At 43.4% G+C, this 26,923-nt stretch overlaps 1 protein-coding gene across 2 annotated transcripts in view; it reads right to left on the reverse strand.

Moving 5' to 3' along the window:
- The window catches only part of MYO16 (myosin XVI), a 655,611-nt gene that overhangs the window by 53,158 nt on the left and 575,530 nt on the right, over positions 1–26,923 (reverse strand). For both annotated transcript variants that reach the window (XM_011966244.1, XM_011966243.1), the window contains exon 32: positions 22,110–23,210. In XM_011966244.1, coding sequence (XP_011821634.1) covers positions 22,110–23,210 — 1,101 coding nt within the window. The remainder of the gene's footprint in view (positions 1–22,109; positions 23,211–26,923) is intronic.

Genomic DNA, 26,923 nt, shown 5'->3' on the forward strand with positions numbered 1-26,923 from the left:
AAGGAAGGAAGGAAGGAAGGAGGGAGGGAGGGAGGGAGGGAGGGAGGGAAGGAAGGAAGGCAGGCTCGCTCCAGCTCCCCAGAGCTCATCTCTCAAGGCTGGTCTTGACTTGGTCCCTCCTAACTCCTTCCTTGACATTATCCCCTCTTGCCTCCCAAGACATACCCTCAAATAGCACTACAAGCAATGCATGTTTATCCAAATTCTCCATATTAACTCCTGTTTTCTTGCTTTGGTGCACTCATGCCCTCTCCCGCATCAGCCCAGAGTCTTCCTACCCACCAGTCAGGACCTTGGTCAGATCACCCACAGGGACCTCTCCTTTACAAGCACAGAACACAGCCTGCTCTGCCCAGAAAGGAAAGCAGGTCAAGATTCATAAGCAGGAAATGCTGGATAGATGGAATAAAGGCAAAACTATCAGCACTTTGAAAACTAGGCAGAAGAGTTTATATTTAAATGATCCAGTGAGCCACCGTGCCTTCTGACTCCATTATACATAAAAAACAAAGACCTTCAGTCAAGTTAGCATGTACAAGAATGGCAACAAAAGTGAAAGTCAGGCGTTCTTAACTGTTTTAGCTCTTGATGATGAGCAATTGTTGAACGGGCTGAAACTGAAAGAATACTTATTCAATGTGGTCAACTCTAGTTTGGCTTTTTTTTTTTTTTTTTTTCCCTTAAGTTTCTGAATGCCAGTAAAACAGGTTCTGTTTTAAAACTGGCTCAAGATGTACTCACCTGCTTTTATGTTTCTTTCACCTATTTTATTTTTGCATTCTTTAATTCACTTATTTATTGGGTGCCTACTGTGTGCAAGATACTCACTGAGCGTGGGAGATACATAATGAATACCACTGCCTGGTACCTGGGAGCTTCTCTCCCAAAAAGGTGATTGGCAATAAACAAGCAGATGCACAAGCAGATAATTAAACATGGTGGACTTAGAGCTGCATGGAAAACCTAGTAAGTGGAAAACACTGGTGAGCAACCAGGCAAGGTGGGTGAGGTCCATGAGGTCGCATTTCAGCTCATGGTTTTAGAAAGGCAACCTCCACACCATGCGTAAATACCCCAAGGCAGGAAAGAGCTCACCATTTTCAAGGAACCCGGTACTAATGAGTCAGGGCCTGGGAAACCACCAGAGAGGAACTGAGAGGTTTTATTCTCAGCGCAGTGAGGGCTTCCCCCAAGGCTCTGAATGAGGACAGTCCTCTTACACCTGGTGGCAATAAGCGAATCCTCTGAGACACTTGCTGACTCTCGGTTTGAATACTTCAGGCTGGCCTCCCTCACGACTGATTTCTATCTCATCAACTGATGTATTTAAATTATAGCCAAAATTCTCATTTTTGTGATTAAAGTTTAAAAGTATTTCTGTTTTTCAATTGGCAGGTTAAACTGTAACCAAGATATGTTTTTTGGGTTTTTTTAATTTCGTTTCTTGAGACAGTGTCTCTCACTCTGCTGCCCAGGCTGGAGTGCTGTGGCACGATCTCGACTTACTGCAACCTCTGCGTCCTAGGATATTCCCCTGCCTCAGCCTCCAGAGTAGCTGTGATTACACATGCGTGCCACCATGCCTGGCTAATTTTTGTATTTTTTAGAAGAGAGCAGGTTTCACCATGTTGGTCAGGTTGGTCTCGAACTTCAAGTGATCTGCCTTCCTTGGCCTCCCATAGTGCTGGGATTTCAGATATGAGCCACTGTGCTCAGCCACCATGATATTCTTTTAAATGGTGATATAGGTTAGGCTTAAATCCTTGAATTATCTGCTAAATTTTAATTTTTTCAATCTTAATTTATAATTATTTTAATTTTTTAAATCTTAAAAACATTTATCTACTTAAGGCTGGCTCTGGATGGGAATAAAGGAATAGGCCCTTCTTAACGTAAGGTGTAAGAATTAATGGTCAGCATGACACTTCCTCACATTGCCCTTACAATAGTTACCATCACCCGGGTGCATATTAGGTGCCAATTCCGTGCTAGATGTGGTGCTTGGTTTAGCTCTGTTCTCATGACAATTCTGAAGAGTTTTCACTATTACGCCTATTTTTGAGATAAGGTCATTGAGGCTTAGGGAGGTTAATCTCCATGTAAACATTTCACAACTCACGGCATGGCAGCCGGATTCAGACTGAGGCCCAGAGGGCTCAGCAGTCCCCCGACACTCGTTCTTTTACTCTTGGTTCCTCTATGTAAAGTTTTCCTTCACTGTTTCATTTGCTGATATAAAGGACAGGATATGACAGCTTCTTTCCTGTGACAAGTTAACCACCCAGGCCTCAGTGGTAATGAACTGAAAACTGTAGGCTGCAAAGCTGCACTCTGGCAGCTGCAATAGTGCTGCGGCTTCAGTATGACATCCCCACTTTGGGGTTCTCCTTTGCTTGTAGTAGCCAGGGCATTCTACTGAATTATGCATCAGCCTCCGCTCATAAACACCCTTCTCCCAGTTAGATCCAAACACGTGAAAGCAGCCGTGCCCTGACTTGTTAATTTCTAGATTCAACACATTGAGGATCGAATGCAGAAACTCCGGATGGTTGGGTTCTCCTGTAAAGTGGTAGCTTAGCACACAAAATTCCTTGTCAAAAGCACTCCTGTTACCCAGCACTTCAGCATTGAGGGAATTACAACAATCAGACATCAAGAGGACAATGGCATGAAGTCTGAAGAGGTCTTTGTTAAAAGTGCGTATACATGATGCATGCTTTCAGGGGAATTTTAGAAATAATAAGGTGCAAACAATGTCATCAAGCCTTTTCATGCCTTCAAGCAGTGGCTAGCAGAGTTCTGAGAATGAAGAAAAGTCACATCGAAAGAAAATATTTGAAACTCTCAGTGAATTTAGGGAAACAATAGGGAAGTGAATACTGTAAATCCTGTATAATATTTAAAGGTGCGTCTGAGACATTTTTGTGCCTTTTCATCTGGTGAAGTCAGGGGTTGTGTAGTTCAGTGGCATCCTGTGGTTGGGTCCATGGTAACACGAGTTGGTTTGGATACCTGTAGTGTTTTCTTTTAGCCTATTAACAAGATTACTCTATGATCTCGGGCTTGGTGCTGTTTTTACAGGTACAAGAGAATTGAATCACATCAGGATCTGACTCAAAAATAAAGTCTTGGCCTTCGCATTAGGATATGATTATTAACTACAAGTATGCAGTGTAGGTACATTTACGTTGAATTTTAATCTAGTGAGAGCAAATCTCTAAATGTTAATACAAAAAATTTGGTTGTCTTGTGCTAGTTTCTATATAACTGAAATATCACTCCCAGTCAATGTGATTCTGTTTTAAACTGTGGCTCTTGATAGGAGGGGCTTTCTGACCCCCAGGGGACATTCAGCAATGTCTGGAGACATTTTTAGTTGTCACAACTGGGCCAGGGGTGTGCTCCTGGCGTCTGGTGAGCAGAGGCCAGAAATGCTGCAAAACATCCTGTAGTGCACAGGACAGTCCCCCAGCCTAGAATTATAGTATCCAGCTCGGAATGTCAATTGTGCTGAGGCCGAGAAACCTTGCTTTAAACATAAGTCGGATCATGTCATTTCCAACTGCAGCCTCTCTGCTGGTTTCTGAGTTGATTCGCATTAAGATCCAAAGGCTTCCTGAGGCTGAGAGGACCTTGCATGCCCTGGCTCCTGTTGGCTTTGGGCCCCTGCCCCTCTTACACGCCTTAGGCCTTGGCCTCGGTCTTGCCTTCCCAGCCCTGTCAGCCTCCCGGCCTCTCTCTCCTTCTCCGGCATCCAGCAGGGCATGGCAGCTGCACTGTGTTCAGGCCTTCTGGATGACCTCCTGAAAAACAGCACCTGTCTTCCTCGCCAGGTCAGTTCCCGTCCCCACTCCTTGCTTTAGCTTCCTACACAGTCCTTCTCCCTGCATGGCACAGAACAGCCCAATTGTTTGTTTTCTGTCTCCTTCCTCTGGAATGTGGGCAAATACAATGTGCGTTGTATTTTCAGCGCCTAGAATACAGCCTGGCACACAGATGGTGCTCAATTAATATTTGTTGAAAAAGAAAAAAGGTGAATGAACAATAAATTAGTTTTAACAATGTTGCTATAGCAATTTTCTTTCTGAAAGGAGCTACACTTTCTGTACCTGTAAAATAGCTTGCACATTTACTAAAGGGAAATTTTATGCAAATCAGTACAGTAAAGCCATGCACCACAATGATCATTCCTCCCCATTCACACAAGATTGACAGTTTATGGAAGCACTTTCAGTGTTAATCTACCTTTGAGTGCTGATCTTTACTGATTTAAAATTGTAAGATAAGGAAAATATCTCATTGCATGAGGTGAATATTTTCTTTTATGCAGTGGAGTGGAGCTGTTTGTTTTCTACCTAAGCTTGTTAACTTATGAGAGAAAAGACCTATGGTTGTTTAAAATTGATTCCTGACCCATGGTTTGAGAATTCAAAGACACAAGGTCCATAAATAGTTTTGTAAAATTGTACTTTACATTGCTTTACAATCTGGAATATCAGGAGATAAAAATCAATTTGATAAATGTTGGCATGCTTTGACTGTGCTGAGTGTGACTCTGGAATCGTGGTGACTGGAGTGGGCACAGTGGGTTGACCCGTAGTTAAGTGAGGGGGCTTCCATGCATCCCTCTCTTCCCCAGGCCCCTTCCAAGGCCCAGGGAGGGGCTCAAGCAATGTGCAGACAGTTAACATTTGTAATACTTTGTAAATGCATACTTTGATTATTTTCTCATTGTGAATAAATGTCCACTTAACTCTCTACATGTTCATTTTTCATCTTTATTATTTTTTTTTAAAGAAGCTCACGTCTCCCCAATTGTATATGCTTCAATCTCTAGACAAAAACCAAAATGGGTCTCAGGCATAGAGCCTCTAGCCATAATCCACATGATGAGATCTTTACCCTTGAGGAATTCACAGGCTGGCAGGAGAAATAGGTGTGAGGTCACTGAATGAGACTACAAAGGCAATGTCACCTCTGGCTCACCTTGGAAATGTTTTATGGGAAAAGCCTAACTCCTCATACAGTAACAAGACTGTTTTATAAGTTTGCCCTGATAGAAGAGGCATGAATAAGTTAACATCAGGGATGTGTCTGGGAGAGGAGACACAGGAAGGATTTTGTGGAGGGAGGGGGAGGTAGGATGGAGGGTGAGAAGAGGAACTTCTCTTAAGGAAGAAGGCAAAAATTCTGCAGGAGTGGAGAGACATTGCTCACTGGGGAGAGAGAAATGTCCTTGAATAATTCTGGGAGAGCTGGAGAGACAGGGAGCATAATGGGGGTTGAGATGAGCTCTTGCTCCAAACCAACAGTGACAAGAAGCTTCGCAGAAAGGACAGTGCGTGGTTCACCCCTGGGAAGGCAAACAGATGCTCCTGAGTGCAGCGGCCACTCTGGGGAACATGAGAACTGAACGAAGAAGAAAGGAAGAGGGGTGGGCCAGGAGCAAACCATATTCCTCCCCCAAACTAGGGAGTTCTCCATAGATTCAACAGGTATTCACGTCCTACAAGGTCCAAACCTGGTGCTAAGATTTACTTTAGAACTTAAAGAAATATTCGCCTGAGAGAAACAATTCATTGAGCGCTTACATTTTAGAAGGGCTATGGGGCACAACAGATGACAAGAATTTATGACAACTGGGTAAGTGCAAGAAGAAAAGGCACTACCTGAGGGGTATAGAAGACTGAATAATCTGGAAGCATCACTGTGGGACTCGCATCCTGCTCGGCTGAGCTAATTTTGATGGTTGTATTCATTTGTTAAAGCCTTTGACACTTATAATGCCAACCCATGTGACAGGGACATCCAGGGTGCATTCCAAGGGGTGCTTTTCCCCGGGGCTTCTCCGTAGTGACTCAGCTCTAAGGGGACTGCCTTCAAGGTGCTTTGAAGGCATGTGTTAAGGTTGCAAAGGGCCAGGGGCTGGGATAGGAGCTCTGCAAAATGCTCTAGGAATTCTTAGGAGAGGTCAGAGTGGGCTGGGGCAGCCAGGTGAGCCTTTGTTGTGTAGGCAGGAGGAAGAAGCAGTGGATTTTGGGTTGCGGATGGAATGTGGAGAAGGGGAGGGAAAAAGAAGGGAAAGCTGCAGAGGCAGAGGCAGAGCTGACTGCACTCCTGAGGGAGAGGAGGCTGGCTCTGCCCACACCTCCGCACCGGGAAGCAGGAGCAGAGAGCTTTGGAGTCTATGAGCATCACAGGAGTGGGTTCCAGCAAGTATTTGGAGCAAGGGCATGCTGTGAACAAGAAGGTGTTGGTTTTGTTTGTTGTTTTTGGTTTGTTTTTTGTTTTTTTGTAAATACTAATCTAGCAAAGAAAGTATACAGCTGAATGGGCCTTGAGGAGAGATTAGAAATAGAAAGAGAGTCAGGGCAGAGGCTGGGGAAGCAGAGGAAGGAGTCGGGAGGCAGGAGGACGCTGAGTTCAATCCCTCTGCGAGGGAGAACTGGGACCCCATGGGGACCACAGCTGGGGTGTGGTTCAGAGCAGCAGCTCCCACCTGAAGAGCAGGGTGCATCCGGGGTTGTACTTGTTGACTTTGAAGTGACAGCCACAGGCCCGAGGATTAAATTGAGTGGCAATTTTTTGAAGAAGAGCATTTATTAGGACTGAATAAGGAAACAGCTAGGAGAGACTTAAAAATCTTTCAGGAAGGAGAAATTTTCTAGGAAGAGACACTCTTGAGTGTGAGGAGGCAGCAGAAGGGGATGCCCAGGTGACTGCTCTGCAGGAGGGGCTGCAGGCCGGGAGCCTTGGCAGAGGTCAGGACTGTGTGGAGCGGAGGGCCGCTGACAGCATCAGCGCAGAGTAAAGGCCATGAAGCAGGGGAGAGAAAGGAGCCATGGAATGTTTCCCCAACAAGATGCTGAAAACACCGTTTTTCTCTTAGGTACCTGTGCTGGAGATCAAATTAGAGTGTATTTTGGAATCCTATGAGATGGGATCCGGGTTTCAGTAACGCAGGAGAAAAACAAACTATAGCTGTTTGGCTGACTTAATACTGAGAGTGCTATGTAAGGCATAAAAAATGTGAAAATACATTTTAAACTCATTACTCATACTGGCTATAACTCATTCTGAAACTCTATAGGAAAATTCCTCTTCAGAAAGGCTATTGCATGAAGGGAATGTGCTTGTTTTTTCCCACTTGGCATTAAGGAAAAGTACAAATGCAGAGAGAGGTGCCTGGCAGGCTCCCACCACTTCTCAAGTTCTCGTTTGTAAAATTTAGAAGTCGCAGCTCGACAGCACTCGCAGATACACATAGATGGTGCGTAATTAAATTTGGATACAAGCACTTCGACCTGAAATTGGCGTCTAGCTTGTGTTAAACCAAATCTAGTTTGTGTTACACAGGGCAACTCCTTTTAAATCTCTAAAATATAGATTTCTCTGAAATCCTGTATTACTACACATGAGGAAGAAATGCAAACAGGGCTTCGACAACCCTCTCAAGTAGACCTGCATTCTACTTTATAAGCTTCTAGGAAGGGATTTGTTTTCTTCTACATAATGCATTTTTTCTTTTACACGATAGAATTTTCTTTCCTTTCCATGATAGCATAATCCAAACATTTGTGTTATTGCCTCTCAGAAAGACGAATTTCAGATGTAAAGAACCACAGAAGCTAATCTGAAACCCAAGAAGAGAGGGTTCATGTGGAGATGGGTGGATGTGAGGAGAGTGGAGACTGTTAAAGGGGAAATATGTTAAATTCATGGAGGTGACACACCGCAGTTATGTATGTTTTGAACAGCACAATTCGAATTGCCTTTTGAAAACGTGGTCCAGATTTTATCATCCCTTTGCAAATGGTTGCAGAAATATATCAAGAGAGGGCGTCTAAGTCTAGTAGTGATGGAGATCTGGGAAGAGAACTGGGTTCCCAGGCAGTTACTCTTGTGACACAGCTGTTACCCACACTATGTGGACAGGTTATATTTCTATAAACATTGATTACTCAAGAAACAGAAAAATATATCACTGCAGACCTTGGAAGGGACGTGTGGGCTGAGAAACTGGATTTGCCCGGCCCTCTACTGACCTAAAATGTCTCAGGCTGGGCTCCCGGCATTCCTTCCTACTTGTTAATAACCCCTTATGAAATCACCACCCTGGAGTAGATCGAAATTCCTCTTGAACTTATGTTTTAAGCATTCTTCTGTGGTAGCGAGTGCCGCAAATACTTATCCTCCAGGTTAAGCAGGGAGGAAAGGAAATGTCTGCTCTTCCTTCACTCCTAACTCTTGTCACCCACCCCCCTGCCAAGTCGAAGGAGATGGTTTGTGCTAGAAAACACCAACTGAAGTAGGAAACAGAGCGATGTCTTCAACAACATATGTGCTGAGCAAGGGAAGAATGCATTGATAGTAAAGCTAAAAAATGACTGTCAGTATAAATAAGGTTTTCAGTACCCAAAAATGCACAGAAAATTAAGTTGTGCCAATTTCCTTTTAAATTTAACTAACTGAATCCTTTTTTGCCCATTTATTCTGTCCCTGCCATAAAGGGGAAAAAATCACTTCAATCCCTTTCCTTTTCTTGTACTTGGGTAGCTTTTATTTTATTTTATTTTTTATACATAATTAGCCGAGTATGCAATACCTAAACAACAAGCCTGCCTGGCCCAGAGCCCCATCCCTCACGCATACTTTTATAGGTCATGAGGTTATTTATATTGCTGTTATTTTTACATTTCCTCAATGCCAGGTGGTAATGTAAATCCAGGAGTCCTGAGCCACAGTGTGTGGTCAAGTACGCAGTCGGTGTCAGCAACATATGCTTTCCTGGAGGGAAATGGTTCCTCCTCACTTTCCCCAGAAGGCAAAGGTGAGAAGATAACGTCTCTGCTCTTCTGTTGGGAGTGTTTCGTGTTGGTGACACCTACAGCCTGGATGGTAAACTAGTGGTGCCTGTCATCCGCTAAAAAAGAAACAGCAAAAATTAAAGAAAACAGAAAGAGAGAAAAAGAAAAACTATAGCAGTGGTGGATGTGAGGACTTTTCAAATCCCTTGCTCAGAACTCATTACAAATTTACCCATCTAAAGTACTTAATAACAAAAAAGACACAAACCAGGGCCAATTGGAACAAGCTTCAGCTATCAACCTTGAGCATTTTGCTGTGTCAATACTTCACCAAGGAGAAACGTGGCAGGCCTGGGCCAGGCCACCCAATGGGGTGGGATGGACGTGGGGACCTTGAGAGCTCAGGGCAGCAGCCCTGCACCAGCTGGCATCAAGACATTTCCATATTTTAATAAGAGTGTGGCAGCGCCTGTGGACACCAGCTGAAGCACAGCCCACCTGCCCACACTCGCTGGCTCCCAGCCAGGAGCTCTGAGGCCTTGAAAATAAATTTAAAATATCTATGGAGATTCAAATTATTCTCGAAATTCTGGAAAAGCCACATGGACTGTGTCTTTGATAGCCGTTAACGGTTGTATCTCTTCCTGGTGGTAGATTGGCTGGAGTGACTAATTCTGTATGTGCTCACGTGACCCAGTTTCCCTTGATGGGCCACAGGGCAGGTGTCCACCCAGGAAGGACAAATGCCTGGGACGCAGTAGAGAAAGGCTGAGCCTAAGCTTCCAGTGCATTCACACTTCACTGGGGACCACAGGAAGACACCATGAGGGGGCCAGGCAGGTCGGTGGTGGGGTTTCCCTTCTCCTAGCTCTTCATTTCTTAAGTAATTAATCAGCCCAGATTGATCACTCTTTTTTTATTATTATTTTTAGTTTTTTTTGAGATGGAGTCTCACTCTGTCGCCCAGGTTGGAGTACAGTGGCGCGATCTTGGCTCACTGCAACCTCCGCCTCCTGGGTTGAAGTGATTCTTCTGCCTTAGCCTCCCAAGTAGCTGGGACTACAGGTGCCTGCCACCACGCCTGGCTAATTTTTGTATTTTTAGCAGAGATGGGGTTTCACCGTGTTGGCCAGGCTGATCACCTGACCTCAGGTGATCTGCCTATTTCAGCCTCCCAAAGTGCTGAGATTATAGGCGTGAGCCACCTCGCCCAGGCAGATTAATCATTTCTAAAGTATACAGGTTCACATGCAAATGAACATAGAAATAGCAAGAAAAAAATCTATCCTTTATCTATATCTATACCTCTATAGGTATTCTGATATAGTTACTCCAAAACATAATTTGATCATGCCCTTTTAAAAATCCTTTTAATGTGCAGGATAAGGCACACAGTGGCTTCCAGCACGCGACTGGACATCCTGCTCTTGTTCTGATATTTTCTCTTTGCAGATTTTGTTTCCTGTTTGTCCGTATAAATCCTCCCCTCTAGACCAGTGTTTCAGAGGACATATTTGTGGGCTGAGACATCAATTTAGTGGGTCACGACACGCATTTTAAAATGAAAGAGAATAGAATACTATGAGTAAAAATGCAGTCTTTAACAAGCATCATGGCTAAGTAGTGTTTTGTGAAACCCGAGTAGCATCTCTATGTAAAACGTGCTTCTAGTTCCTTGGATGCGTTGGAGTTTTCAAGTTTCCCTGCCATGGTCTGCTTAAGAGGGAGCCCACAATTCATTTTAAAAATCCATACAATTCCATGCAATGTCTGGCACCAAACAGATTCCTTGGAATAAATGAATGAAGTGTGCCCTTCGTATTTCATGATTTTCCCAAACTTTTTTTGAAATTTTGAAGCAAATTGCACATAGTAATAGGAAATACTACTACTAGTTTTACCATTTTGCCTGAAGTTAACCTCTGATATTTTGTAGCCTAAAAAGGTATGCCATAGGGTAATTTTCTCACCTGATAAAAGGAACATTGGTTTCTAAAGCCATTGCAGAGGGTTCCGAAGACATGCTCAATCCCCACAGAAATGGAAATGCATTCCGATTAGCCGCGGCGCCACATCACTGGGTGTTTTAATGATCATCAGATTAAAAAGACATTTTTATGATCCCACATCTCCAGATAGAAAGCACAGAGCCTCTTTCCTGTGTCACTGTCCCCAGCCTCTAAATTAGAGATAATTTCAAGCCTGGGTAAGTGAATGGTGGCGACCCCCCACCAAGCTGCAACTACATCAGTGAAATTAATGTTCACAATGAGAGTTTTACTGTCTGGTATGACATGTAAGTGATTCAGACAAATCTCTAGTTGTGCTAATGCTTATGTGGTGCAAATAGGGTGTGATTAGAAGGAACTAGAACACCACCAAGAGTGTGCTCCTGTCTCCGAAATCAAGGTCCTATAGCTTCTCTTAAGGACTGAAATAGTCACTCAGAAGGCAATTTAGTGATTAAAAATCTAAGGGGACTTTGTTACGAAGGGGACTTTATTACTAGTAATATATACAAAGGTAGTTAAATACCAAGAGACAGAGTCAATAAAATTCTCATAAAAAATTTTAAAAAGATATACTATTTTGCCTTATAGGATCTGCTGCTGGGCACTGGTTATTTACCTAAGAAAGGATCTGTGAACTGGCAGAAGTACGATGAAGGTCACCTACTTTAAGTTGGTTGTTTGTACTCCTGTATGCCCCCTCCATCCTGCTGTTAAAACCAGTTGGACCCCCTCCAGCCGGTCATCTCACCTGAGAGCCGAAGTTAAAGGAATGCAATGTCACCAAACGGATGTGACCTCAGCAAGTAACTTCACAGCTGCGAGCTTTTGTTTGCTTTTGAGTGACATGGAAAAACCTGTATGGTGAAAGTTTTCACTAATTGCTTTGCCTAAGTCTTCTCATTTTCACTTACTTTTTCTCAGTTTATCCAGCTTTTCACATAAAAAGCAAATAATAAAGCCAAAATCCAAAATGTACATATATTTCAGGGACACAGTGATGTACCAATTGTGCATGTATCAGTTCTTCCTTGCTTTAAAATGGAGATTTCTTTCAAAGGGTTATGTTTGACTATGAGTCCGAGTTTTCAGTATGAGGAAGCTCTTTTGTGGGCTTTTAGGACTTTGGGTAATGCACAAATTCTCAGGTGTCTCATGCAGTCAGTGTTCTGTAAATCAGTGTAAGTCTCGGATCTAGTTCATGTCTGACCTTGTTTGGGCTCTGCATAGTTTAGAACTTAGTCATTTGCGTGGGGGAGAGAAATGAATCATATTGTTTATTGTCTTATTATAATTAACATGTGTTATTAAATTTGCAAATGGCCACTAATTGCCCATGCACAGGGTCTAAGTATGAAAACTGAAGATTTCAAGGAGAAACCAGGGTGGAGTCGGTAACGGCCCGAGAAGCTCTGCACAGAGTACATGGTGGACGACTGTGTTGACTCATTGAATAAAGGACTGGGTGAAATGATATTGAATATAGCTCACTCACGATGGCGTGAAATTTTCTAGGCTAATCTGGGGATTAATCATAAAAATGACTCAAGTCAGGCATAAAGAGCCTAAACACTGGTAGGTAATTAGGAAATAGGTTTTTCTCTTCCAATACGCTTCAGGAGAGAGAGAGCAGGGCACCTGCCCAGTCTCTCTTTAGGACAATATTCCATGCACCATGTTGTTTCTAAGCATTTCTTCACAAAAGGAAGAAAACCCCAGGATATTGTATTATGTGGCAATAATGAGATGCAGATAGTCAGGAAGGTCTTTATTAACTTGCTTAAGGAGAGCTGCTGAGTGGCTTAGAGGATAAAGGGCTGGATTTCTCTTTAGAGCCCCCAGTGGGAGTTTAATTTGCAATCCAGTGTAGAGACACAATACACAATAGCTGCTTGCTTTAACGGGTTGATAGTATGAAAAATATTTACCGGTTATGAAAGATAATCCGCTTCTGAGAAGACCGCCTTATTTTCAGAATTTCAGGTACAACAGATCCTTTCCCCACTGACGGTGCAGTATAGAGCATCCCGGTTGCAAAGACTACTTTGCTGCATTTGGCTCATCTAAAAAATGATAAACTCTTTATGCTAGATACGTATCTCTAGTCTGACTGACATGCTAGCTGCTGCAGATTTACAGCTAATATGTTAAGGTAATTTCTCAGGATAGTTCATGCAATTCAAAGGGTACCTTTTTGATCAGATTGATCTAAATATTTAATAGTCATAACCTTCTGCTTGGTTTTGCTCCTCGGTTTCAAAGAATAATGAAGTGGTATGACCTAGCGGGGACAGCACAGTCACGAGAGCAGTCCGCTTTATATTCTCCCAACAAATATTTATTGAGGGGCTGTGAACATAGCCCTGGCTTTATTCAGTCATGTTTCTCACTTTGCCGTTACCGATGTAGGTTTCTGCATTCACATAATTGAGAAAGGAATGGATTTTTGCCTTTTTAAAGAAAGTTGCTGTAGAGACAGACGACGGGGGCTTTTTGATTGTCTGTCTTTCCCCTGTTCCAATCGTGATGGCTATTGAGAATCACTGCTGATCATCTGTCTGCACAGTTCTTAGCAGGGTTCCTGGTGCTAGGTGAGGGCCCACCACCTATTTAATTTCTGGCGGGTCTGGGGCAGGCATCTGACACCCCACTTATGAGGTTGAAGTCCATATCCCCAGCAAGTCATATGTGTCCTACAAAAAATATGCTCGGCCATTCTGCAAGTGAGGGTGGATTTCTTTTCAGCAATCAGGAACTCAGTCCCAAGCAAAACTTTAAAGAGGCCAAGAAAAAGGGAAATGGAAAGTGAGGAGACATGAGTTGAGGAATAATCCTAGTCTATCACGTGTGCTGTGGATCCCTGGTGCTACGGAAGACACTTCATGGCAGGTGGGTAGAAAGGATTTTCCAGGAAAGGGGAGAAAAAGAGGAGGAGGAGGCAGGGGGTACAGGAAGAACATGCTCTGTTTCAAAGGCGGCATCTGGCGGGACATTGACAATGAGCAAAACAGTTTTATCTGTCCACCTCCCACATGTTTTCCTGGCAATGAGTTTGTGTTTGACTTCAGAGGGGAATTCCTTTCTCAAACAGAGACTCTGTATCATTATTTTAATTTTATTGTTTTCAGAGACTATGAAGGACATAATAGAAAGAATCCAAGGTTTGGAGAAAGGAGAGGTGTTTGATTCCTGACTTTGAGACTGATTAGTTTTTGTGATTATGAGAAAATCACTTAATCCCTCAGTCTCAGATTGCTCATTAATAAATAGGGATGGTAACACCTGCTTCACCCACCTCAACGAGATGCAAGGGTCCGGGGGAGAAAGGAGATGTCAATATGCTTGGTCAACAGGAGATAGCCACTTACAAATAGCTGTTTATATTATGACTAGGATGCCATTAACACGTCACAGTGTATATCCGAGTATTTCTCATTATACATATGTACCTAGAAGCACTGTTTTTGTTCATTTTCTTCCTCTGGTTCTTTGCACTTTGTAGGAAAGATGCTAAGAGTTAATGCTGAATTCCTGTGTGACGGAAGAGAAACAATGGAGATAATTCAGAGCCTTGTCATCAAGCTAAAAGGAGCTTCCAAGTACAAAGCTTATCCTGCTCTGATTCTATGCAAGGGAAGTCATTTTCTCCTCCTTCTTCCTCAAAATTCATGGTTATATTCTAAAGGAACGACACACCCTGAAGTTTCATGTCTCACCCTATATTCATCCATCGGCCTGCAGCGTCTATTACCCTGACTTCTGCACCTAGAGAGCTCCATCCACCTGTCATCCACTTCTAGCATTCCTCCTGCCCTTCTGCCAGCTCTGGTTGCAAGGCCCTCAGATTCTCTCAGGCATTTACCTCCTTCTTCTTCTGGCCGCAGAAAGTGCTGTGAGTGCACATTCAAAAAAAAGTGAGCGGCTCCTCACTTTTCCCACGTCACTGACATTTTGGGAGGATCCAATGAAGCTTATGAAGCCTCTGCCCAAACAAGTGGCACATATACCATGGGGGCTCATGGGCCACTTGGAGCTCAACTATGAATCCACGCGTGGTTTATGGCCCTCAGGTTAGAAATTCTTTCCTCTTTGGAATTTCTTTCACTGAAAGTGGATGCACCTTCTGTCTCTGATGTGGTCTGTGAGAGGGCAGAGGCAATGCCAGATTTGTTTATCAGTGTTTTGGATTTCCAGTGGCAATCCCTGTGCTTACATTAAGCTTACTGGATGACAGTAAGGGAATTAACTCCACAAGTTAATGCAAGTCTGGTTTATAGGCCTCCTGCTTGCACAATTTCCCTGTATGAATTATTGGGCATTTATACAGAGAAAGTGTTATAAGTTAGGAGAAAAATGTCACAAACATTCACAACAAATCGTTAGGCATTAAAATATATATATTTCTAATTAATATAGGAAAGAAAGAGCTTTGTGCTCTCAACATAGATAAATTGGGTTACTGATACATATATTAACATTGAAAGTTAATTTCAAAGTGTAGATGAACACAGTATTATTTCTATTAGACATTTAGGGAATTAAAAACAATGAAATATAGAGCTGCAAGTCTCAGGCACAGGCACTCTTGGCTACTGCAGAGAGGCAAAGAAATTAGAAAAAAAAAATCCTTTTCTTCCAAAGAGACATATTCCCTTCTTGTCAAGCCCAGGTTTATTAACATGGCAAGGGAAGAAACTTCACACAGCTCCTCCTTGCTTAATGTCCACTTAGTGATAAATGGAGACCCCCCTTCTCTGCGGATGTTAATCTAGTTTCCCCAAAGGACTTACTCATTTGGAAAATGAGGAAAATTTTCCATTGATTTAAAATGGTTCTGGAATGCAGAGGAGCGCCTCACTTTGTATGAGACAAGAATTCAGACAGTCACAGATCATCAGCAGAAGAGCATATCAGTAAACTATCTTCCACACTTTTTCTAATTTTCATGAGCACTCCCGCCCCCAACTCCCCACACTCAAATAAATCACCATGGGGAGAAATCATCAAGGGGAGTGAAAAAGATTTAACTGCTTCAGACAGGATAAAACACTACAAGACCTGCACATAGGCAAGAAGCCTAGGGGATGCTAAGCTCTGCATCCCATTATGGGATGTCAAGATTTGCATAAGGCAGACTAATGCCTCATACTTCAGTCTCGTTTCAATGTGTCAGAGATTAAATGATGATAATGTTGCAACTTCTGTTTCAGACATCAGGAGCAGAGAATAGCAATTTGCAAACACCGTCCTGGAGCACATCCCAGGTTTCCGTGAGTAATTCAGGGGCATTTGAGTCATTCTAAAGCATCCTGCGTCTTGTCGCTAAACAATGAATGGGTAACTGTACTTGATTTGGCATAGAAACATCTGAAACTCATACGATATTGACTTAGGATGTCATTGTGTGTCTTTGAATTTTGATCTTTCACAGTTAGTTCTACCTGATATAATATTTAGAATCTTTTTTTTTTTTTTTTTTTTTGTAGAAGGGGATGTCTGCAAGTGTTCCCTTAGAGAAATTTGCAGAGTTGCATTGCTTGGTGGAATGCTAGCCCAAGAATTATTTTGTTTATATGGTGAAAAATGATGCCCTGGCTTCAAGAATCAGGCTTTTGTCATGAATAGCAGTTTCATGCTTGTGAAGACTGAAATGGATTGATTGGTCTGAGCACTTATTAAAGTGCCTTAAGAATAAATGTTTTTTTTCTAAAGAACATCTATGATAAAATATTTATAAATGTTTAAATATATATTATTTAAATGGTTCACATTGGTTTTTTTTTCTCTTCCTTTTTTTTCCTCTCTCTTTCTTTCTCTTTTTCTTTCTTTCTTTCTGGCCAGGGCATTACTCTGTGGTCTAACCTGGAGTGTAGTGCAGCAACCACAGCCACTGTAGCCTCAACCTCCCAGGCTCAAGCGATCTGCTCAGCCTCAACTTCCTAGGCTCAAGCGATCTGCCCACCTCAGCCTCTCAAGTAGCTAGGACCATAGGCGCATACCACCATGCCTGGCTATTTTATTTTCATTATTATTATTATTTTTTGTAGAGACAAGGCCTCGTTAGATACTTTGCCAGGGCTAGCCTTGAACACCTGGGCTCAAGTGATCCTCCCACCTCAGCCTCCCAAAGGGCTTCGATTATAGGCATGAACTACCATGCCCAGCTGATTTGATATTGGGATGCACTTCAAAATGATCCAGTGCCAGAGGAGGGAAATGGGCAGGAGTAGAGATGAAATAGGGTGGGCCACAGAGAAAGTTCATTAATCTATTCTTTATACTTTGGTCTATGTTTGAAATTTTCCATAAGGAAAACTTGAAAAACAATTATTTTGTAAACAAATGGCCCTATGGAATAAAAATATATTGTAAAAAATTGTTTATAAAATACTCTGACTCCAAACTCAAAATGTTCTTATTCCGAATATTTATGTAATCAAATAAAATATTTGAAATTAATAGGGACTTCCATTTAGCTTATGTGATCCTTATTTAGCAAAAATGCCACAAGAGTTAGTTCTATCAAATAGATTTATATGGCAGACTGCTCTTTTATAGTAAATTTTAACTCAAACAACTATTTAATAGTCACTTACTATATGCAAAGAAATACTGTACATTACAGTTTTCTTGTTGACATCATTTTTAAGTACCTGTGTATAACTTAGAAGCTAAGGATGCACTGTATCAGAAAGTAATACAACTGAATTAAAAAAAAAATATTTTGAGTCTGATTTTCATTAATTTGGCCAGGCTGTCTTCAACTTTCTTCTCCAGATTTCTGAGATGTACTGCATTTTTGTCCAGACCCAGTCTTCCTGATCTTTTTCACTGAGTAGAGAATAACATGCTCATGTGATTTCACTTTATTCTGGATAAACTCAACCAGACGCGGAAATGCCATTCAGAGCAATGGAGCACCCTAGTGGCCTGAAGGAGCCAAGGACTCTCATTCACCATTTGAATCGGGTCTCATTGTTTCTGAAACCAAGCGACTAGAAATAATTAGCATAATAATATTAGCCACATCATCACACGAGATGAAAAAAGTGTTGTGAATTAATGGGATCTTTATATCCAAAATGGCACAGACAATTAAACATTTAGTCAATATTAATTTTAAGGGCCAAATAGCGTAGACACTGTATCCCAGAGTTATACATCCCCATAATCAGTATAAAGTGCGTTTGGCATTCTTGAGTTTATGGGACAATTCTCTTCAACTACAGTCTTATAACAATGACTCATTGCCCCTCAGTGAACAAATATTAATTTTAAAACTTTTTTTTTCTGTTTCTTTTCTCCTGCAGTCTGAGCAGCATTGCATAGGCGGCTATAGGAAGAGACTCTAGAGACAGATTGACTGCACTCAAGTCATTCTCTGTCCCCCATGAGCACAGTAACTTTGAGCAAGTAGATTAATCTCCCTGTGCCCCAGTTTTTCCACCTGTAAAATGGAGATAAGTGGAGCAGATGCCTTATAGTGTTGTGAGAATTAGATTATTCAGACAGTGCCTGGTACACAGTAAGCACTACAATTCCTTGCTGCAAACATTTCTTCTCAGACTGCAGTCACATCCATCATCTGCACAATCATATCTTTCCTATATGTGTATCCACCACTCTTAGAATCTGCATGATTGTCTATACTTCCAATTGCATATCCAAGAATCTATAGAAAATGAACTGGTTTGGGCAACACAGAATTTGCGAAATCCTACATATAAGGCTACGGAATAGTAATGGAGTAGAATTACACGAGAAACAACCTTGCTTCCTGTACACAACTCACCGTACATTATAGCCCATTATATTTTAACCAGAAATAACTAAAGTAGTGAATTACTGAGCGGTTTAATCTTGTCGCGGTCACTGTTCCAAACAGCCAAGGAGAACATTTTGAACCCTTCTGCAAAATTTGTGCAATAATTTTCCCCTATGAAAACTGAACAAAAAAGGGAACTTTAGTTAATTTAAGAAGCCTGAAGGGTAAATTAGCCACACACTGTATTATTTGGTTAAAAAAAGCTATTTCACGGTGAAAATAAAAATGCCTTTAAGCAAAAAGAAAGTACAGTAAAAGATTTAAAACTTGAAAGAAATTCCAAAGAAGTCATTGAATTCATTCAGAAGAAAACGGATTACTGACCTCAGGATCAAACTGTGTAAACTTTAAGAGTCATATAACCAGCACCAGTGCTGAGCACCAGCACCGAACGCTTTTCCTTCCACAGCTTATGTTGAACCTCTCCTACATTCTAAAAGAATGACCTGAACTATCCCATGAGAACATAACATCCGAACTTGTAAACTTGTTTCCCTCATCACAGTCCATAAAGAATTAGACACTAGGCTGGGCATGATGGTTCACGCCTGTAATCCCAGCACTTTGGGAGGCTGAGGCGGGCAGATCACCTGAGGTCAGGAGTTTGAGACCAGCCTGGCTAACATGGTGAAACCTCGTCTCTACTAAAAACACAAAAATTAGCCAGGCATGGTGGTGGGCGCTTATAATTCCAGCTACTTGGGAGGCTGAGGCAGAACAATTGCTTGAACTTGGGAGGTGGAGGTTGCAGTGAGCCAAGATTGCCCTCCAACAAGAGCAAAACTCAGTCTCAAAAAAAAAAAAAAAAGAATTATTATACACTTCTCAACTGTGTAGTCAACTGTGTAGTTAGGACTCCCATAATCTGGTGTGCGGGGATGACCTGGTCTGGTATTGCTAAGTTTTCTATTACTACAGCGACTGTGCAAGTGGCCAAAGTTGCCAATTCGTATATTTTTGAGAAAGTCATAAGTGGCTCAATCCAATCTTTTCACATGAAAAAGTATTGCAGAAAAGCCCACAATAAGAAAACAGATGTCTTATAATTATAGTTGAACTATGTTGTACTTGAGATTTTGATGTGTGTTCCCAAATACTGGTTAATACCACCACAGGGAAATATAATTAGCAAATTTACACACTATGCCTGGAGGGCTCACTATAATTCTCGCTATCCTCTGAGGGGTAGACTTTGGGATTTCCAAATGATGAGGTCTGTCTAGAAATTCATTAACTTCACTTCCTTGAATAGAGTCAAGAAGAATTCACCCTGTTCCATTCTCTAGTAAAATGAGGTTCATGAGGTTTTAATAAACTTTTAGTTCTAAAAGCAAATATTAATGTGTTCATTTAATGATTTTCTCTTATCCATTTTGTTCCTTGGAATGAAACACGATTTGTGAAATTCAAACATTGTGCTATTTACAAATACAATTTCATTTATTAATGGCCTATAATTAAGAAGAATTTGTTAGCTAAACAAACAATTAGCTTATTTGTCTGAAGAATAAATAGGGAGAAGGTTATTCATTCATCGTTAAAGGTTCTTAGCCTTGACCTACTTTTCACTTGTTCAGATTGCTTTCTAGATGTTCTAGTTTTTGTACCTAAAGTAATATTGCTAATCAAATGATGAATGCTTACATATTTATGTATTTTCTTTTGGTGAAGGAGCAGGTTAATGCATGCATAAAATGTTACTACATTGTAGATCAAAGTCTACTTCCAATCCTACCACTTAACCCTAAGGAAGGAATTTAACCTCTCCACCGTGAAGTTTTCCATGTATAAAACAAGAACGTCCACAGTTGCCACCTGCCCTGTGTTACCAGTAGAGGGTCTTGACTGCAAGTTGTCCAGGTTCTTGGCATTTTTAACAAAGAATTGGAAAAACACCCAGCAAAGCAAAGAAAGAATGAGGCAACGAAAAAATGAAAGCAGGGATTTACCAAAAACAAAAGTACACTCCACAGTGTGGGACTGGGCTGAGCAGCAGCTCAAGGGCCCAGACACAGAATCTTCTCAGGTCCAAATATCCCCTAGAGGTTTCCCATTGGACACTTCATGCTCACCTCATGTAAATAAAGTGGTGGCCTCCAATCAGAGGTTGAAGTGAAGTTAAAAGATCACACTCCTCTGCAAACATCTGATTGGTTGCAAAAAGCAATGGAACAGAGGCTAAGGTGAAGTTATAGAGTTGCATTTCTACACAACGGAAGACTCTGCCTGCAGTAAGTCTGACTGGTTGCGGACAGCTAATTTCCCATCTGTGGTGCAGAATAAGTAGGGGTTTGCAGAGGGAGTAGCCTAGGGTCCTTTTTTTACTTAGGCACGTAAAGTTACGGTTTTCCTTTCAATTGAGTTCTAGGGAGTCGACATGAAAGCGCCTTAGGTTCCCTGCCTCCAGACCCTATCCTCCTGCCTCACCTGGAGAGGAGTGGGGGATTGAATGCCATCATGATGGAAGAGACTGGTTATAATTTTTCTTAAAGAGAAGATCCTTTTCATTAATGAACTTCTTCCCCAAAATACACACCATTGGGAAAACATTTTGGCTTTGTATACAAACCGTAACATGTCTTTTGGAAGATGAAGACATTCTTAGTGATTATTAAAGGAATCTGTGCAAAAACAGTACCTTTGGCACCCAGGCCCTGTCATCTGAAGGAAGAGCCACGTGGTTAGCCAGTTACAAAAGACTGGCAAAAAAAGTCATCATGAAAATCTTATTTTGCCAGCTACATTCTTCTTTTACAGGGACACAAAATAAATGTTTTTTAAGGCAGGGAACAGCCTGTCATGGAGCTCACTTAGTGGACTGATTCCCACCTGCAAACCCCACTGTGGGCTGAGTCACTGGATGAGAAAACACAGACAACGGGGCTGCGTTAGAGTGTTCCTTGGATGGCACACGACCAGAAGAAAAGCAGTTCATCCCAAACAGCCCACAGCCGAGTGGCATTAAGTGCAGGGTAGTAACTGGATAGGTCATCATCCCAGATACCACCAGGCAAAGCTAGATGGATGGCAAACCGCACAATGGGGGTAGCCATGAACTGTACATCAAACGGAAATCGGCAATAGAAACTTACCCAAAATACCACTTTCATGTTATAAGGAAGAATTAAAAAAAAAAAAAAAAGAAAAGAAATCAGTAGCTAACATTTAACCTTCTCTGTCGAACATTTATCAAGTTATAATTTATTAAATCCAGTTGCGGTCTGTGTCTTTTTGTATCACGAGACTCTTCTGTCATATTCTGCAACACGGAAATATTAATTCCCACTCATTTGGTCACAGTGGGTGTATATGATTTTTTTTTCTTTTCAAGCTGATACCTGCTCTGAACGACCACGGCCATCACCTGAAACTTTACTCTTTCACATCTGTGCAGACACGGATGTACACAGGTGCACGCAATCACAGCGTCCATGCAAAAGGAGTGGGGGGGATGTCTACTCCGCTTACCTTCGGCTTCCCTGATTTTTCTTCCCGCCGCGGATTTTCGAAGCACACTCCTCCCGGAGTTGAAGAGGCTGGCGAGCTCGTCCAGGGGGCTGCTGAGAGGCCTGGAGCTGGGAGGGCTGTAGGGCGCGGGGGGAGAGGCACCGGAGCCGGCCTTCCTGGCGTCGACCCTGGCTGCCTTCACCGGGGAATACGGGATCTTGGGGAAGGAGCTGCAGGACCCGGCCCCAGGGGCAGAGTTTGGCTTTGGGTGGACCTTGGGCGCCTCTGCGCTCGGCCCCGCTTTCCCCAAGCTCACCGGGGCGGGCTCCGGAGGGAAGGCCAAGTGCGCGCAGGGTCTGAAGGGCGCGGGGGGCGGCCCGGGCGGGGGCGGGGGCGGCGTGGACGGCGGAGAGGCTCGGCCGGACCCGTTGAACAGCGCCAGGCCGGGGGACGCGGGCCTGTCGCCATCGCCCTTCTGGCTCTTGGAGTACTGCGGGGACAGCGGGCTCGACCCCTCCGACTGCACGGGGTACTTGAGGTTGGTCTCCAGGACCGGCAGCTTCTTCACCTCCAGGGGTGTCAGGGGCGACTCATCCGAGGCGGGGGAGCAGGTGACCGGGGTCGGGGGGAACACCAGCAGGGGCGGCCGGTGCGGCAGCAGGTTGGGGAAGGGCGGCGGGATGTCGCACGTGTCCCCGGGGGGCCCCGCCGCCTCGTCCTCCGGCGCGCCGTGGAGCAGGGGCGGCGATGCGCGCAGGAAGGAGCCCGCGCCTGGGCCGCCGTCGTCGGGCAGGCAACACTTCATCTCCTCGTACACGGACTCCCCGGGGTCCGGGCTATCCGGCCTGGCCGCGTGCCCCAGCATCTCGATGTACACCGGCTCGCCGTCGTCTTCGTCCCCCGGGGGCGTGGCCGGGGGCAGCGCACACTGTGGGGTCCCGGGGGTCAGAACGCGCGCTGCTGTCCCCGGGGCGCCCGGGGGCCTCGCGTCCCCGGGCCGGGACCCCGATATCTCTTCGTAGGAGCCGCTGAGCTTGGTGTTGGGGCTGCGCTTGGGCTTTCGAGGAGGGATCTTCTTCATGGTGCTGTAGTCGTCGCTGTGCGGTCTGGGCCGGGCCAGAGCTGCGGCAGGAAAGGACACGGTCAGTGGGTGCCAGGCCAGGCCCACGGGTGCCCACCTCGCCCGGGGCTCGCCTCGGAGCCACGGCCCTGCGCCCCGAGAATCCCAAGGGACCGGGCCTGCATGTTCCTCCACCCGCTAGGCTCCCTGGCTGAACCTGAACTCCCGAGACCACCACCGAGAAAAGAGAGATTTGATCTTGGAGACGGAAGACTCCCATCCCCTGAGGAGGATGTCCAGCGGAACGTCAGGGGGTTCCAGGACGTCAGCCACCCACGGAGGCCGCGGAGGTGAGGTCCCTGAAGACACAGTGGGGAAGGGACACTCAGGGATCAGGTGGTGGAACACACTTAGGTGTGGATGCTGAGGACCTAACACAGGTGTGACATAATGTACAGGTTGAACTGGTCCTTATGATTTGAAACTCAGGAGACCTGGCCAATTAGCTATTAATAGTTAGTGGCATATGGAAGCTTCCTGTCAGAAATGAGTGTGATTATTTAAATGATGTAAAATGGGCTGGGTGCAGTGGCTCACGCCTGTAATCTCAGCACTTTGGAGATGGCGGATCACCTGAGGTCAGGAGATCGAGACCATCCTGCCCAACATGGTGAAACCCCGTCTCTACTAAAAATACGATTAGTCATGTGTGGTGGCGGGCGTCTGTAGTCCCAGCACTTTGGGAGGCCAAGGTGGGCGGATCACCTGAGGTCAGGAGTTTGAGACCAGCCTGGCCAACACGGTGAAACCCCATCTCCACTAAAAATAAAAAAAATTAGCTGGGCCTTGTGGTACGCACCTGTAGTCCCAGCTACTCGGGAGGCTGAGGTAGGAGAATTGCTTGAACCTGGGAGGTGGAGGATGCAGTGAGTCGAGATTGCACCACTGCACTCCAGCCTGGGCGACAGAGTGAGACTTGGTCTCAAATAAATAAATAAATAAATAAATAAATAAATAAAAATAAATGAATAAAAATGATGTAAAATGGACAAAACAAAACAAAAACAAAACACTTGTGTGGATGGAGAGTCTTTAAAAAAGCACTTTGTTCAAATGTCAGGGACGACAGGTTTTACAATCAGTACATTTCAATACTTAACAGAAACACATCCTTAACAAGGAAACCAAAAGAATAGCATTTCCCTAAGAACTTTTCAAGGGGAAACTTCTGAAGGTAAAATAAGAAGCCATACTCAGAAAAACAAATAAGCATAGTGTTATTACAAGAGTGAATTTCAAAAGAGATGGAACAAAACTACTTAAATATGAATTTAAAACAATTATTGAAAATTAAGTCAAAAAATTCCACAAGACTTCTTTTTCTAATGCTTTTTCTGTAAATTATTATAATGTTTTATTAAATAAATATAATTTCTCTGATAACAGAGATGTTAATTTTGGAAAAATTATTTCGAGTCTTAGAAATACCTAAACTCCCAAACCTTCAATTATTTTACTAATTTGGTATTTTCTGAATCTGTAGGAACTCTTGATAGAGGCACATCTGCCTTTGTTGAGTTCCTGAGTTATTTAACTGAGGCAGTTGTATTCTTCCCTCACTATGAATGCACATTTTGACAGCAGTCTCTGTACCCAGTTTTTGGAAGACAATGCAGTCTAATGGTTAAAATTAAAGGTTTGGAATCAGATGGACGTGGGTTCCAATCTCAGCATGACCTTTTATTCATTCATTGAGTCATATGCATTCGACAAGTATTTACCGAGATAAATTCATGAGTAAAGATAAGTTCCCTACCCTCCTCTACCCTAGTGGGAAGAGTCATACAACAACAAAAATGGAAATACGCCAAATGAGTGAGTTCTACAGTATGTTAGAATGTGATACAGGCCACGAAGATGAGAACCAACAGGCCAGAGTGAGGGTCACAGAACTGTGTGTGTTTGTGCTGGGGTTGGTGGGGCAGGGTCGTTATTTTAGAAGAGCTCCTGGGCGAAGCGCTCTGAGTCTCAGGGTTGTCGTGCATAGAATGGTGATATGAGTATGTATCTCAAAGGAATAAAATAGATACTGTAGGGAAAGTGCTTCACTCAGTTCTTGACACACTGTCACCAGAAAATGGGAATGGAAAAGAACGAAAGTAATTTTTGAACTCAATGGACATCTTTGTAAGTCAGTATTATACCGGGCTCCCCAAAGCAGCCAACTTTTAAGAATAGAAAGTACCCAAAGTGTGCAGTTCTTTAATTAATAAGCATTATTCCAGTGACTTTCAATGGGCTAAAACATAGCAGCCCCTGAGCTTCTAGAAAGTGAATAAAGCAACCCCATTTTTAACCTTAAGATTATAGAGCTTCTCTGAAGATATGAATAATTTAAAGGATTTGTGAGAGACCGTATTTTCCAAAGCTGCCTTCAATAATATTTTCAGCCCCACATACTCTTCCAGAACCTGGAACCTGGGAGGGTCTCTGTGTCTGCCCCAATGAATACAATGATTAGAAGATGATGTTGCCTGCTTTCTGGGGCTGGGCCAATGACAATGCAGCCTCTACCTGGCCGCCTCCTTCCCTTGGGACACATGTCTAGGTAGCCCTGACTTCCATGTACACATCTGTACACCCTGAAGCAGCCACGCCGTGGGAACTGTGGAGAGGCTACACAGAGGTGAGGGAGAGCCAGAGGACTCCGATCTGCTCCAGCCCTCGGCTGTCTGGTTTCCCATCCCAGACACCAGAGATGTAATTAACCGTGACTTCCAGTGATCACAGCTGCAGCCACTATCTGACTGCAGTGATGAAAGAGGCTCCTTGAGAACTGCTCAGCAGAGCCCAGCCAAATACTAGAACCATGAGAGATATAATAACCTTATTTTGGTGTCTTCAGCTACTAAGTTGGAGAGGTTTGTTACATAACAATAGACAACTCATAAAGACATTGCTACCTGGCAGTGGACTCTGCTGTACAAAGAAAAACAAAAACAGAAAAACCCTTAAACTCTTAGAAGTTGCTCTGGGCCATGGGAGGAGCTTTGAAGGGACCATGAGGGGAAGCGTGGTGGCCTCAAGAAAGCTCTTGATGAGGCCTAAAGAACAGTGAGGAAGATGTTGGAAGCTGGAGGGAACAGAACATTTTAGCCACAGTGTTAAGTTTAGCAATACTATTCCACCTGCAGTCATGTGGAAAACAGAAAACAGAAGATGAACAGGGTGATGTAGCTAAGGAGATTTCCAGGCAGTATTAAAGTTGCCTCCTGGATTCTTCTAGCTGCCTAGAGTAAATCATGAGAATACAGAGATAAAGTAAAGAAAGAACTATTCACTATAAAGGAATAAGAACCTTCTGAGTTTAAAAATAAAATGGTTCTCACTGCCAGGCTCTTCAGATGGCAAATAATTTGAATGCTAAGAAATGACTTCCAGCCAGGCGTGGTGACTCATGCCTGTAATCCCAGCACTTTGGGAGGCCGAGGTGGGCAGATCACAAGGTCAGGAGTTCAAGACCAGCCTGCCCAATATGGTGAAAACTGTTCTCTACTAAAAATACCCAAATTAGCCGGCTATGGTGGCACACGCCTGTAGTCTCAGCTACTTGGGAGGTTGAGGCAGGAGAATCACTTGAAACTGGGAGGTGGAGGTTGCAGAGAACCAAGATTGTACCACTGCATTCTAGCCTGGGCAACAGAGTGAGACTCCATCTCAAAAATAATAAAAGAATGAAGGAAGGAAGGAAGGAAGGAAGGAAGGAAGGAAGGAA

The sequence above is a fragment of the Mandrillus leucophaeus genome, unplaced genomic scaffold (assembly GCF_000951045.1).
Source record: "Mandrillus leucophaeus isolate KB7577 unplaced genomic scaffold, Mleu.le_1.0 Scaffold750, whole genome shotgun sequence".
Classification (NCBI taxonomy): domain Eukaryota; kingdom Metazoa; phylum Chordata; class Mammalia; order Primates; family Cercopithecidae; genus Mandrillus; species Mandrillus leucophaeus.